This window comes from Parasteatoda tepidariorum, chromosome 4 (assembly GCF_043381705.1).
Source record: "Parasteatoda tepidariorum isolate YZ-2023 chromosome 4, CAS_Ptep_4.0, whole genome shotgun sequence".
Taxonomy (NCBI): Eukaryota; Metazoa; Arthropoda; class Arachnida; order Araneae; family Theridiidae; genus Parasteatoda; species Parasteatoda tepidariorum.
Genome location: NC_092207.1, coordinates 410,309 through 425,402, shown reverse-complemented (window position 1 = coordinate 425,402; position 15,094 = coordinate 410,309). Strand labels below are relative to the sequence as shown.

The 15,094-nt window shown below is 33.2% G+C and overlaps 1 protein-coding gene across 1 annotated transcript in view; it reads right to left on the bottom strand.

Annotated features, from left to right (window-relative positions):
- The window catches only part of LOC107450496 (Ryanodine receptor), a gene marked incomplete in the record, with an annotated part of 265,214 nt that overhangs the window by 93,929 nt on the left and 156,191 nt on the right, over window positions 1–15,094 (bottom strand). The window contains 9 exon segments of the mRNA XM_071180425.1: window positions 1,591–1,769; window positions 2,692–2,807; window positions 3,870–3,923; window positions 4,018–4,287; window positions 7,241–7,267; window positions 9,358–9,439; window positions 10,604–10,842; window positions 12,330–12,440; window positions 13,963–14,090. Of these exon segments, the coding sequence (XP_071036526.1) occupies window positions 1,591–1,769; window positions 2,692–2,807; window positions 3,870–3,923; window positions 4,018–4,287; window positions 7,241–7,267; window positions 9,358–9,439; window positions 10,604–10,842; window positions 12,330–12,440; window positions 13,963–14,090 (1,206 nt within the window).

Genomic DNA, 15,094 nt, shown 5'->3' with positions numbered 1-15,094 from the left:
ACAATTCCGACGCTCCAAAAATATATTTTAAAAAAATATTCTAATAGTTATCTGCTAGATTGTCGGAATTCTATTTGTACTTAAATATAAAATCTAAATAAAGTAGTTTGTTTTATCTCTATTCAAATAATTGGTTTTGTAATTTAAAGAAATTTCAATGATGAATAACAACTGTTTCTCTCGCATCCAAATAACTGTTAGTAACTTCTTTGGGTACTGAATTGGTGATGGATCGTCTTCTGATTCAGGTCAAAATTACGATCTGTGGATGGGTCCGCCCTATAAAAGGGTGTGACAGAAGTCGAATTCTTGGCCATATGAGGCACCCCTTAACAGGCCAACAACAACATTATATCAAACTTGAAATTTTTTAACTGTTTGGGAGTCACGTCTGAAAGATTTTACTTATAATGAAGAAAAAGACACCGGTATCTCGTCATAGCCATAAATTATTAAAATGTTCTATATTTCACGTATTTTGATCTGAGATATAAGTATGAAAGATATGTTTAATAATAACTCTACGGGGGGTTAAGGAAATGATTCAAGTTGATATTTTGTGCCTGCAGTTTTATATTTTAATCACTTATATACTCGTTCCGCATAACTCGATTCAGTTTGGTTTATTTATCATAAAAAGTATTTTTAATAATTCTATTTCAATCAAGTTTTATTCATTTATTAACAGTAAAGCATTTATTTATAATTATTTCGGTATTTATAGCAAAACAAAAGGGAAGTTTCTTCGGAAAAATTAATTTTCAAGGTATTTTTTGTCATAATTGTTATAAAAAGTTTTGCCACGTTTTTATAAATGATACTTGAATACTGTGCTGCTTTGACGAGAACTTCTCCAGATTGAAACAGTCTGTAACAAGTGGAAGCCCATTTCTAATGGGGGTGCGAAGTAGGTAAAAAAGGTGGTTTATTGAAGGCGCGACCGGTAAGATTAAAACAAAACTATTCCCCTATTCAAAGTGACTTTTCCTCAGTACCATAGTGCTCCGAGAGTAATTCTCCTGAAAGTCAACACAATACGCTTTGATTGAGTGGGGTGATCTTCTAAGCAGGCAAAAGTGCACTGAATGACGTTAATCCCGAAACGATAACTAATACTGTAGAAGTTATAAACCCAGAAAGCGTGTAACCTTGTGCCGGAATTTTCCTTTTAGTGTCACGAAAATGCTTGTACTAAAAACCTTTTTTCAATGAAGCAAAAATACTGCTGAGCATACAAGACTTTGTGAAAAGAAACCTTATAATGACCTAGATTTAAGATTTTAGGTAGGATTTTCTTCACGTTTGAAACTCCAGTCAACCTTAATTTAAGGTTTTAATATAGAAGGTTGTTTTCCAAGGTTTTGGATGAGGGCAATGTGCAGATTGTCACAGATCTTGTTTTAAGGTTAAGAGGTTTACACGTAAACCGCATCACAAACCTTTTTAGGTTTACATTAAAAGATTTTTTGCTGAGTGAAAATAAACCTTATTTCGCTATATGGGAAAGGTACCATGTACAAAGAACCTATTGACGCATCTAAACACTGCATAAAGAAGAGAATGCCTAATGGTAGAGAATGATGATTTTACATCTTGGAGCTGTCCTTCGATTTGAGAGGTGTCTTCTGTGGCTGACTTCAAATAGCCTCGCATCGCTTCTTCTTTATGGAAGACAGCAACTCCACGAGAACCAATTTTTTCCGCCAATGGCAGCACAGGATCTATCAAAAGTTCTTCAGAGGAATTTATCACAATCTGTCCAGCATGAGCTGAAAAAACAAACAAACATATATTGCTTTGGAAAAAAATCGATTAGAGATTTTTTGATGCCGTCACATCATATAACAGATAAGATTTTACAGCTTTTTTTTCTTAATTTTGATCAATATACAGTCAAACCTCGTTATAGTGAACCTTCAAGGAACCGAAATTTCGGTTCACTTTAACCGGTAGTTCACTATATCATACTGCAAACAATTTTAACCCATTTGTACGTACTGCTCCCTTTTTTTACACATCTAAATAAATGACCCAGAAAAAGAAATACAAAAATGATTAAAAAACAATATGTAGTCACAAAAAATGTGCTCATTTTTATTTATTATAGCTCTTGGTCTTGCGTTTTTTTTACAAAAAATACAAAAATGCAAATAATTTAGGGATGGCTCTTACTTAGAGATGGGAAGCTGAGATAGAAGAAGCGAACACGAAAAAAAAATGCTTATGGCTAATAAGCACTTGATGGCTCCATAGATGGCTCCATAGATGGTTTTAAAAATCTGTATATGTATTTTATGTAGAAATTTCGAAAGTACCAAAAAATGAAGAAAATAAATGAGTCTAAGACCGAAAAAAGTTCATAATATCCAATTTCCTCTCTTCTTTCGGTTCACTATGTCCACAAATAATAATATACGTGTTTAGCAAAGCACGGGAGCGAACATTTCGTCCACTATATCCGGGAGTTCACTATAAACCGTGTTCACTATATCAGGGTTTGTATTTGATTCATGAAACTCTAAGAACCTTCATATGAACAGAATATCATTTAATTGAATATATTTTTCAATTTAAACGATGTGTTTCCAATTCAAGATATTCTGTTCACACAGCAGGCACTAAAGCGATATTTATTTTGAAGAGATATAGCACCCAAATGAACTGAAAGAAAAAAAGAAATGTTGCACCCACCTGCAATATTAACCATCCACGGTGCATTATCTTCCCCGACAGTTTTTCTAATTAAACTCAAAATGTTTTTCAATAGTGAGTTGAGATGATCAGAAGTCACCATAGTCACATGATTGCTAGAAAATAAAAGAAGTTCTTGAAGTGATTAACGAACACACAGGGGGGGGGGGTTCTCGAGAATTTTCGGGTTAATCAGTAACAAAGTTCATTGACATCATAGAGATTGAGAATCGATAAGCACCCTATTACCGAAAACGTGATCGTACACGGCTAGTTCGGAGGCATCTAAATTATGGACTAGCTGTTCATGCGTAATGCTGGGTAGCATGAATTCCCTTACATTTACGTTTTCTAATGATTATTGAAGAACATTCAAATAAGGATTTCAAAGGAGAGAATTTTCCGAGTTTGCCAAGTTAGTTGCCAAATCATTAAGTTATGATGGAACAGCTATCCTTTGGCCTATTCAAAGGATATTTTCACAACATAAATCAAGGTAACTGGAGTAAATAAATGTTTAACCGCTTACCTTACAAATTTTTGAAGAAAAATAATGCAAAAAATCAACCTATTTTTTCTTTTATTAATAAATACAGGGAACTGAAACAAAACATAATACAAGTTCTTAGTTGAAAGTTTAATTTTTGTCTGCGTAACAAATATTTCATTTAGCATCCGTTTACTATCCCAAATGATCTGGGGCCAATGAAAAAAGTTAAATATGAGTCTTTGCATATGTTCACATCTTCATCATCTGAAAAATCATCTGCATTAATTTCATTTTCGTTCTTGAACGCCATTTTTTTTTACCCCTTTTCCTATGTAAATTCCACAACCATCGTATGTACAATTGCATAAAACATGTCTGCAGTCCCACCAACAGCAAAACTCCCAAACAAATATTGGCAAACTTCCAATGACTGCAGATTATCATTATATTTTGTTTTGCCTCCGGTCGAGTAAAAATGCGATAAAACAAAACGTATAGACGAATTTTGGTATGCTCGATTTTATTAGAGATAAAATACATATTTGTAATACCCGCGGTTAATAGAAAACTGCTTTGTAGAATAACATTAAAAGCCATAATTTGCTATGCAATTCATATGATGTACTTGATCTTTCCTTACAGTTTAGAGACCATGAATTGAAAAGAAATGTGATCTAGGTACACTTACCCGGATTCGACATTCACACTGTCAGGGCCTTGACTCCACCAAAATGGTAAGTAGCTTGAAGGAAATGGAAAAAAATTTTTTTTTTGTACTTTAACAAAATAAAAATAAAAAATAAGGGGTACCCCCTCAGATGCTTTGAAAGGAATACCTGCAAAGCATAGGGATGATAACATCTATAACAGCCGGCGTCTCTGTATATTTTCCACCATTGACAAACTTCTCAACTTGCTGCATGAGATCATCTATGGTAGGCATGCTGGACTCCAGTTCGGCCATGACAGCCTGAGCTTCCAGAGATGTCTCCTGGAGTCGACCATGGATGGAGTACTGGTTGTGTTTATTGAGCATGGGTTCTAGGAAGGCGACCGGAAATGTACCAGCAAATGCACCCAGGCAATTGCCTAAAGCTGCTCTGTGCCTGAAATAATACCATCACTCAGTTTAATTTAGTTTTCAGGAAATTTTTCTTCCTTTCATCAAGATCATTTCACCTATGAGCTTTTATGAAAATCACAAACCAACAAACACATTTAATCACTTCAGTCAACATTTTACTGTTTTGTAATACAGTCAAACCCCGTTATAGCGAACATTCAAGGGACTGACATTTCAGTTCACTATAACCGGGAGTTCATTCCATCCTCACTGCAAACAATTTTAACTCCTTTTTCCGAACTGCTCCCCTTTATGGCACGTTATTTAAATAAATGACCCATCAAAAGAAATACAAAAATGATTAAAAAACAATGCGTAATCACAAAAAATCCGTTCACTCTTATTTTGAAGTTATACTTCTTATGCGACTTCCAACAAGGTTGCGTTAAACGTTTAACGCTACATTTTTATTGGCCGGGAAATCACGTGGTAGTTTTCCCTCATTCATTTCCATATTGTTTTGGATCTCACTAGCATAAAAGTATTGTTTTTCTATAAATATTTTTTAGTTTGTTTTGATACACATATAATTTAATAGGGTAGTATTTTGTATTTTCAAACTTAGTGGATAACAATTGTAAAAAATGGGTGAAAACAATCCCACGGACAATGCGGCGGATTTAAGGTTATGTCAAGGTAGGTCTCTTGTGAATATCCATTGATTGTTAGGTTTTCTCTTCTGAAATTACATAATGACGGCATTCACATACAATATTAATACAAATACATTTTCCAGGGCGAGACGATGAGGCAACCACAAGCACTTCCACTGGTTCAAGAGGTCCAGGAGGGAAAAATGAGCAATATTACCGTGATTACAGAGCACGGAAGCGAGCGGAGCAGGAAAAAGAGTCGTTGAATAGAACTAGTGATCCTTCTACGACTGCTGATTCTTCCACAATTAACGTCGCAGGTTGCGAAGTTTAACTTCTTCCGCGCGGAGGGACTCCACGCACTATTTTTTTTTTTTTATGACTCTCGCCTTGCGTACAGAAAATTTAGAGATGGGAAACTGAGATAGAAGAAGCAAACAAGAAAAAGTGCGTATGGCTACATTCCCCTCAATAGATGGTTTTATCGGTATATATGTATTTTATGTAGACATTTCAAAATGATCAAAAAATGAAGAAGAGAAAAATCAGTCGAAGACAGAAAAAAAATCAGTTTCCTCTCTTCTTTCGATTCACTCTGTCCACAAAAATTATTATTATGTTTGTACTGCAAGGCACGGGAGGGAACATTTCCTTCACTCTATCCGGGAGTTCACTATAGCGAGGTTTGACTGTACTTTTGTCATTTGCATCGTGACCTAATTTGCATTGAATAACTGCTTTAAAGAGAGGCAGGAATCGGTTATTGTGAAAAACTGTTCGTGGTTTCTCAATCAAATGAAGCTGCATACTAACCTTAGACATGGACCAGTTTTGAAATTTCAGAATAGGGAAAAGATTTTTTTCTCCTTGCTCCCTTTCTTCCCCCCCCCCAGATCTGTTCACCTTCTTAAGGAGCAGCTGTTGGTTGAGCAGGAGAAGATTTTCGATGTCCTCAGGCGATGAGGGACCTGGTGTAGGATTTCCTACACCAGAGTAACAACACTGCGGTTCCATCCCAGGTTTCGGTTTGAAATTCACCCTGCTTCTGGTCAATGGGAAGTAAAGGCAGGTAGTGCGCAATCATTACATTGCCACAATCACGCGAGTGGTCACGAAATGGTGAAGCTTTAAACCTGATGAAAGTATGAACTGTTGCTGTAATTTTTTTTTGTTAGTAAGATTGGAAATAAAATAATGTGCTTATTAAGTTTTTTTTTTCTCATCGTGGATTTAAATTGTAATGGACTTCAAGCTAAATGAAAAGAATCACGTTTTAACAACAACAAAAAATGGATACACATGAAGCAAAAAACTCATTGTGTATAGAAAAAAACATTTAATATGTTAAACAATGACTTAAACTAAAAATAAACATTCGATAGCGAAAATATGTATGACTTTAGTTGAAGAAGTAGTGGAAGATCTTGGGAGGTACAAAGTCATCTAAAAGTCATCACCAATCAGTGATGTTTGAAAACAGTTGTCCTTTTTAGACAGTAGTCATACATATTTCGCTACATTTTTATCCCTAAAACTATCTTTATGTGATTATGGTCCATTGAACTTACAACATAATACTCATCATTAAAAAAAATCATCAATCAATACAGAGAAATATTAGATAGTTTTCGAAATATGGATTTATAATTCTTCTCCTACAAATGAAAAACAACACATATTACATTACTTTTTGAAGCAGAGGCATCAACCAGCGTTAGTTCACAAGCACGTACACACGCACATCTTAGACATACAAATATAAAAAAAACCTAAGGCTACTTATTATAATTCTGACTTTATAACTATAATTCAGACTCCATTAAACATAACCTAGGATTTAATAACAGTAACCCATCTTTTACATTATAAGAATTATTTTACCTTAGTTATGATGTAATTATCAACAAACTAAAAATTGTGGAAAAAAATGGTGAAGTCATTGAATGAATTTACTTTTTATATTTTTAAGTAAGTTTATAATCGGCATTAATCGCGTGCCAAATCATTGAAAAAAAAATAATGCAAAAGGATTCTTTAAAATGAGGCAGTTTTCTAACGTGTCTTGCATTTGAAGATTCTCATAGTAGAGTCCTTTGTATTTTAAAACAAAAATATCAATAAAAATAGTAAAATAATGACAAATAAATAATATCAAGTAAATAATAATAAAGAAATAATAAGGAAATAAATAATAAGGAAATAAATAATATCAAGTAAATAATAATAAAGAAATAGTAAGGAAATAAATAATAATATCAAGTAAATAATAATAAAGAAATAGTAAGGAAATAAATATCAAGTAAATAATAATAAAGAAATAATAATAAAAAAATAAAATAATACCTGTTCAATTCCGTTTTGATGAATTTTCTAAAAAATGAAACAAAACACAAAATGAAGAAAAGATTATAAAATGAAGATAATAAAATCATTCATTCATTTCTAGAAAAAATGGTGCATAATTCTGTAAAATAATAAATAAAAAACTGCATCATTTACATTCATCAAAATTTAGTTACTTTAGGTAGTATGAATGCTTTTTTTATGTAGTTTACCACTGAAAAAGTATTCTATAAAATTAAACAAAGCCTTCGGAGATACTTTTAAACAAACACAAAAATAGAGTTTCAAAATTTAAACAAAAATCATTAAAAACTTCTCAATATGAGCATTTTAAGTAGTGTTTTTATACTGCGCCGAAAACAATTCATTAATTTTGATGTCAATCGTATTTGAAAAAGTCCGATTTCAATATCTTTTAAAGTTCAAAAACCTTCTCGCCATTTAAGTGTCCTTATTTTAAAAAAGAAAGTTCTGGAAGGGGTTTTCCGCAAATGTTATTCTGTCTTATAAAACAAATTTTAATAACGATTATCTGCGATATTAAACTGGGCAGCAGGATGTGATGGCAATATTTAAAAGGAGGAGTTGCTTGGTAAAATTATTAATATTTAGTTTTGTGGTTTTTTAAAATCCTGCTTGTGGGGAGAGAAGTTATCGACCATGCCAACCTATCAAAAGATTGAATAGAGTTAGCATAACTTGTGAATTGATGTTTACTAATCGTAGTGATACTTACGTCACGATACTCTCCCACCAGAATTTTATCAGGAATAGAACGGATACCACTAGTGCCGTATTTGCGAAACACCGGGAGAGCTGGATTAAGGTCACCGGATTTTGAACGCTTGAGGTGAGATCTTTATTAAGTTCACCGAGTTTTTTAGAGTTTGTCATGAGAGTTGTATTAAGTTCCCGGTCGTGTGCATGGTCTCTCTTGTGTTATTATTAGCAGTCGAATACGTGCAGAATTTTGTTGTGTGTTATTGAGACTGAGAAGCAACAGCGCGAGGAGGACAATGACGCGAGTCAACTGTTTAATGTGTGCGTCATAGAAGGGACGTACTTTTCGGATAGGTAAGTTCATATCACGTCCGGGTCACCCATAGTAGTCGTAAACCCATGAAATTGGGTCGGCTGTTCAACGACGGTTATAAAATAAAATAAAAACCTTCATCTATCAAAAAATAACCCAGCCACGACGGCTTAGGGGATGGAGCGTTCGCCTTCCAATGAGGAGAACCGGGTTCGAATCCCGGCAATGGCTGGCCGATGTGAATTCCCCATCCAGCTTGCACCCACCACAGTGCAGATATGAAACATCCTCAGTGGTAGACGGTTCATGGGTTTGAGTCCCTTTGCCGAAAGGCTGGCCGTGGGAGGTTCTCCTGGTCTTCTCCATGTAACGCAAATGCGGGTTAGTTCCATCAGAAAGTCCTCTACGTTAATTTCTCCCAATACACCAAGGGAGTACTGGGAGAAATACAGAAGACAAGGAGTTCCCTTGCCTTCTGTATTGGGTTCAAAATTACAAGGTTAAGGAGTTGAACATTAGTAGACATATACCCAAAAATTGGATCGGCTGTTCAACGACGGTAATAAAAAAATTTAAACACAATTATTAGAAAAAAAACCTGTTTGTTACTCGACTGTTTAAGGTTAAATGGGCATTTATCATTCTTTCATTCCAAAAGATAAAAAAAAAACTACATACACTTTCAACAAATAAGATTTCTTTTAGCAAGATTAAAGAATATCGTAATGAATCAACACCTCCTAGAAAAGTGTATGCCTCAACCAACACCTCCTAGAATAAAGAAGGCCTCACCACGGATCCATTTAGTTGTCCAACGTTACGAACATAAACTGCGCAATGGGGGGAAATAGGAGAGGTGCCCCTACGTTCGGGTTACTAAGCTGAGCAGAGGGGGAAATACGAAAGGTGTCATTTCGTTCGGACTACTAAAGGATCGAGTTTCTTGCTTACGGTAACCCGTGCTGAGGCTTTCTTTCTTCTAGGAGATGCTGAATGAATACGAATTTTCTTTTTTAAAAATGTCTATTCTACCTCTTTCATTTAAAGTAGCGTTGCTTAGGGTAATAAAAAGATTCCTCCTTACCTACTATTGCTCAGATCAGCTTTTGTACCCAGAGTAAAAAGACTGTTTAATATCTTATAGCAGGCAACTTGAACTTCATTCACTAAAATGGAACAACGATCAAATGTAATGGAATATGGGAACAGGATTTTTAACGGCGTGTAAAAAGTTTATAAATGAAGGAGTGGCAGCGTACACAGAGAAATTTCTTGAATAACATGGGATTATTATTATTTTTTTAATGGCAGGTAGATATTTTATTTGTGTAGGTATTTTATTTTACTGTGACGTTTGACATCCTCAGGGATGTTTCCCTGAGAATATATAACGATAACCTTAGATTATATTAAAGTTTACATTAGAAACAGTTTTCATCCCCCTTCAATTATTATAGTTTTAAAAATTTTGATGTAAATGCTAAGATTTATATTTGGCAACATCTAACCTTTAACTAATCTCTAAGTATCTAATCCTTTTCCCTTTTATTTTTGTTGTTGTTACTTTAGACATTAAGTCAAGCGCGAGCTTATAAAATTTAAATTCTGAGAAAGAGAAACTTTTCTAAAGCAATGGATAAATAGTTATAATTTAAAGAAAAAAATTGCAAAATTTTTAAACAAATAGGAGTTTTGCATAAAATTACCGTTAAAGTTGTAATTCAATTCGTTTTTTAACTCTGTAGTTGCATTTCAGCGAACAGTAGATCGACTCACTTGCTTTGTTTTCTTCTTTTACTGCGAGTTTAACAGTTTATAATTCAGAATCTAATAAACGAAGCGTTTATTTTATTCCATCGAACATTGCACATATTTTTACACACTTTCATAATTTCAAATTGGAGCAAATGGGACAGTTTGCAAATACATTTTGCATATAAATATTTTTAACACTGTCGAGTTTTTTTTAATAGGAAAAGAATCTTTTGATTCATTACTATTTCCAGAGGTATCCGAGAAATTTGCGCCTGTTTCACTTTAATTATTTTCAGTATAGTTGATATTGTCAGGGATGTGAGTTATATCACTCGCGAAATGTTTCTTGCAAGACATATTTGACCATTAAAGAGAGGCAGCACACATGTTCGTCAGATCTGAATAAATAATTTAACAGCGCAGAAAAAATGAAACGAAACCATGAACGGGAAAAGAGCGGCTTGCTCAACACTGTTTGTGGAAATCGCGGGATAAGCAGCGGGAGGGTTAAACTGGGAATTTGTGTAGCATCAAATAAGACTGTTTCAAAAAAGATTAAACAAAAACATATTTACACAATAAATCGAATCCGAATTCATTAGCCCCCAGGTGGTCGTACAGTGCAGTGAGTACGGGTAGGAGGACAAGTTGGATGTAATTAAGGGAAGACGATGTTTTCATGGTTGTCCCTCGAAGTAAGCTATATTTTCCTAGAGACAAATTTGAAACAAGTTGAGCCAAGTCATCTGCAGCCTGGTTGAAAAATGTAAGCATAGACGTCTTCACGAAGTCCGGACAATTTTTAGCTATTGTTCTGCAAACAACAAAATAGAGTGAGAATCTCCAACGCATTGTTGGGTGTAATACATGAACCACTCTATCAGAAGAATTCATTGCTAGATTATGTAATAGGTTTTAGTGTAAGATTCAATCAATGTGGTAAAAAAATTTAATGTAATAACAGAATAATGTAATTGTTAAACATAATAATTTAGTATAGTAATAGGACAAAGTAACAGTGTTGCTGATTATTATAGAAAGAGAACTCAATACAGAAGTAGAATAATATAGAAAAAAAAAGTTCAATAGAGTAACATAGCAGGAAAAAATTAATACAGTAGTGGAATAACATAGAGGCGAATTTTATTTATTAGTAAAATAACATTAATTGATTATCATTATAAAATGATAAATTAGGAAAATTTAATGTAGTAATAAAAATAATACGGAACAAGAATTTCATGGAATATAGCAAGAAAATTTAATAAATTACTAGAATATTACGATGGGAAAATTCATTATCGTATTAGTATAGTAGTAGAATATATAGAAGAATTTAAAGTAGTAGCAGTAAATAATTAATTTAATGCAGTATAATTAATTATTACAGCAATGGAATATATAGGGAAGATTTAATGTAGTACAAAATAGAAAAATGTTTAGAAAGGAATAAAAGAAGTGTTATGGTTAGAAAACTTAATTTAGTTAAAAAATGAGATACAGGAGAATTTCGTGTAGCTAAAGTACGATAATTTATTATAGTAGTAGAATATTGCGGAATAATTTAATACAGTACATAATAGAAACATGACATATAAATAGACTTTAAGGTGATTTCGCAAATTTATGTTAGCTTTCGTACGCAAGATTTCATTGATTTTTAACGAATTTGTTATGAAGAATTTCTGAAAATACCTTGACACAAGAACCAATTCGAAAACTTATATTCGTTTTAGCATTTTGAAATTGAACTTGTTATATTTACAAAATTAATTTTTGCACTTTAAAAAACAAGCAAAAGTCCTTCATATTTTCGATGAACTCATAAAGGAATTTAGGTGAATTTTCGATACCTTTTTATTCATTCAGTTTACTGGTTGCACGAAAATAATCTTAAAAAAAAAAAGTTTTTTTTCGGGCTAACTTATGCAGGTTATTCAATAACACTATAAAAATACATTTTATTCCTCCATCAACATTGATTGTTGGTCAGGCTTATAAAGATCACTTTTTATGAATGAAATAAATTTGGTTCTTGATAAATAGAGGTCAATTAACAGCGTGAAAACTACCAAAAAACGAACATGGCCATAGATTAAATGTTCGTCGTATTTCAAAAGGGTCGAACACTTGTAACTGAAGAAAAAAGTAGGTACATTTTTGTTTTTCATTTTCGTTTATTGTAATATGCGTACTAGTTGAGATAGTGATTCTAGTCATTCAATTGCGCTGCTAACTCAGCGTCAAAAATGAACATTAAAAAGAAAAGATTTAAAACTAAGACATTAAAATAATGCTTACTTTGCATCGGTTGCTCGAATTAAGACCTGCAAGCACTTTACCGATATTCTAGCATCAAATCCAAAAACACTCATTTTTGAACGTAGAATACCGGCTAGTTTGCAGAAAAGGCTAGAAAAACAAAAATTAGAATATGGAATTTTTTTATATAAATTAGTAATACACTGTAGTCAAAAAGAAAAGAAACCCAGATTTTTTGAGATTCTGTGGGTTTTTTCTTCATGCATATAACCCTTAATTTTCCTGATCCTGAAAGCTACGTGAGAAGGATCTTTTTGAAAAAGCACAAAAAACGATAATACTATTTTCATAAAGTTAGGAGTAGAATTTTGATAACAGTACCTTTTAGAAAAGGTCTGTTGATTTAACTTAGCAATGAGTTAAATTCAAAATATAAACGAATTGATAGTAGTAATATTTAGTGGGTACAGTTACATTATTTAAATTAGTTAGAATCAAAGCGTTGTGTAAGTAGTACATAGTTAATTCTTTTTTATTGAGTCGATTCTATATTTATTACTAAATTTTTATTAACTTGTTTGTGATGATGGAGACAAGAAATCAAATTTTCAAACGCTCTTTGTGTACTTAAATCTACTAACATTTCATGCTTGCTAACATGAGTTTTAATCCTATTTTAAACGCTGCAGGCACAATATATCGCGATATTATCACCGAGAGGAGTTATCGTCCATCAAAATGTCGACAATTTTAAGATTATCTAGAGCAATAAAATTGAGATTGACGTGCGTGCTTTACTATATTACAAGTTGTAATCATTTTCAAACCGCTAAACTTATTCTTATTCTATCACTACCAGAAATAAATCGTCAAGTCAAATTTCGATTATTTTCCGATTGGTCAGTATTCAAAACTCAATTAGAACTTTGTGCTTCCATTGCAAGTTCCAATTGTTTTTTGACTGTAAGCAGGCCATTTTCTCGGTAAATAGAATATGCCATCCGTCACCCAATCACTTTCTAAGTACATCAAATGTTCCTAAATTTTAACTGACCCTCAGTTCCAGAAGTTATAATTGTTTGTAGCTGTGCAAGCAATTCCACTTTCCATCCTTATCAAACAAACACCCATAACTAAACTCAGTGGCACGACAGCACATAGAGGGCCAAGGTCTACTGTGCCCATCTCAGTTTTCTTGATCTTGGGCTTTCGGAGGGCAGGAGCAGATGTTCAGGTTATGTGGTCAGCGGAGCCCCTAGTGATTAGTTCCCAAGCATGGTTGCTACTCATTTATCGACCCACTGAAGGGATGAAAAGCTGAGTCAACCTTGCTCGCGGCCCGAGGATCGAACACAGGAGCTGCGGCACTAGAGCGCAAAGCACCGCAGCTCAGCCACCGGGCATCACGCTCAATAAAAAACTACGTTTTAATAATAAGTCCCGAGTCTTTTAAAAATGGTGCACCACATTTTTTTTTTTTTTTTGCTCGGACGATTCTAAAATTATTTTCTTTTTCTTAGTTCATTTGAAAAAAATGCAGTTTTTAAAATTTTTCTTTGAACATCGAAATGAATATAATCGGGATCCATTACCGAACGAGCGAAATTACACTGTACTGCCCCATTTTTCTTAACTTTCAATTTTCACTTAAAAAAAAAGAAGAAAATCTCACCTGGCTACCATTTCTTTTTCTTTCACTGTAGAAATCCCAACATTTGAAGCTGTAGCCGAACTTGTTGCAGCCGCTAAGAAAAATGTACGTTGAGAAGAAAAATACTTTTCCATGAGGGGTAGCACCACCTGCAATTAAGTATGTATTGACTATACTTTATGTCCCCACTCATCTTTGACAATGCTTATAAAGGTTTCAGTTCATTGGTTTCTCTATATGACATAAAGATTTCGGCAATACATAAGTTACTGGCGTGATGAGGAGTTTTTCTGAAGCCATGGTAACTGAGAGGAGAATAGCTTATTCTATTTACAAATAGCATTCTCATTGACAAGAAAAACCATTAGAGAGAATCCTTAATTAAAAATCAAGATTTCTTCGGTTGTCATAAAATTAATAAAAGTTAAATTATTTTTTTTAACCAGAATAATATTCCTTTACACTTGATTTAATGACATTTACTTCTAAAATTTATGTTTGTTATTTTTTGCTCTTAATGCATTTCTGTTTTTTTATTAATATCCCACATTAAATGTTTAAAGCTAAAAGCGATGTTCTTTTATAATAGTCATTTTCTGATACCTTATTGCCATACCTTATTACCATTTTGTGAGAAACATATGTTTTGCAACTTATCAACCATTTTAGAATTTTTAAACAGCAAATAACTTAAGAAGCTTCATGTGCAAAACTGAGTATAGCATGCTTATCCGAATAAAATAAACTAAATTATATACATTCACGAATTAACTTTTCTCACTAGTAAATTATATCTTGGGTGGAAAAATATTTAAGGCGATCTTATCGCAATTAATAATTAAATAGAAATTTAAAGAAAACAAAATTGTGAATCCAGTTAGTGACTAAGCGAAACAATTAGGTTTATGTTTTATCTCAGTAGAATCAGAAACTATACGTGTGGAACCAATTCCATGTTAATACCAACGAAATTTATAATTTTAAATTTCCATGTTTATTAGCGAGAAATACGGGGGAAGTGGGGAGCGAAGCGACCAGGAGAGAGTAAGATTTCCCTATTTTGCCCAAAAATGTATATTTTCGGATCCCTTACACAAAACGTAATTCAAGAAGCTGGGTTTTTACAGATTAATACTACTATGTACCATATCTA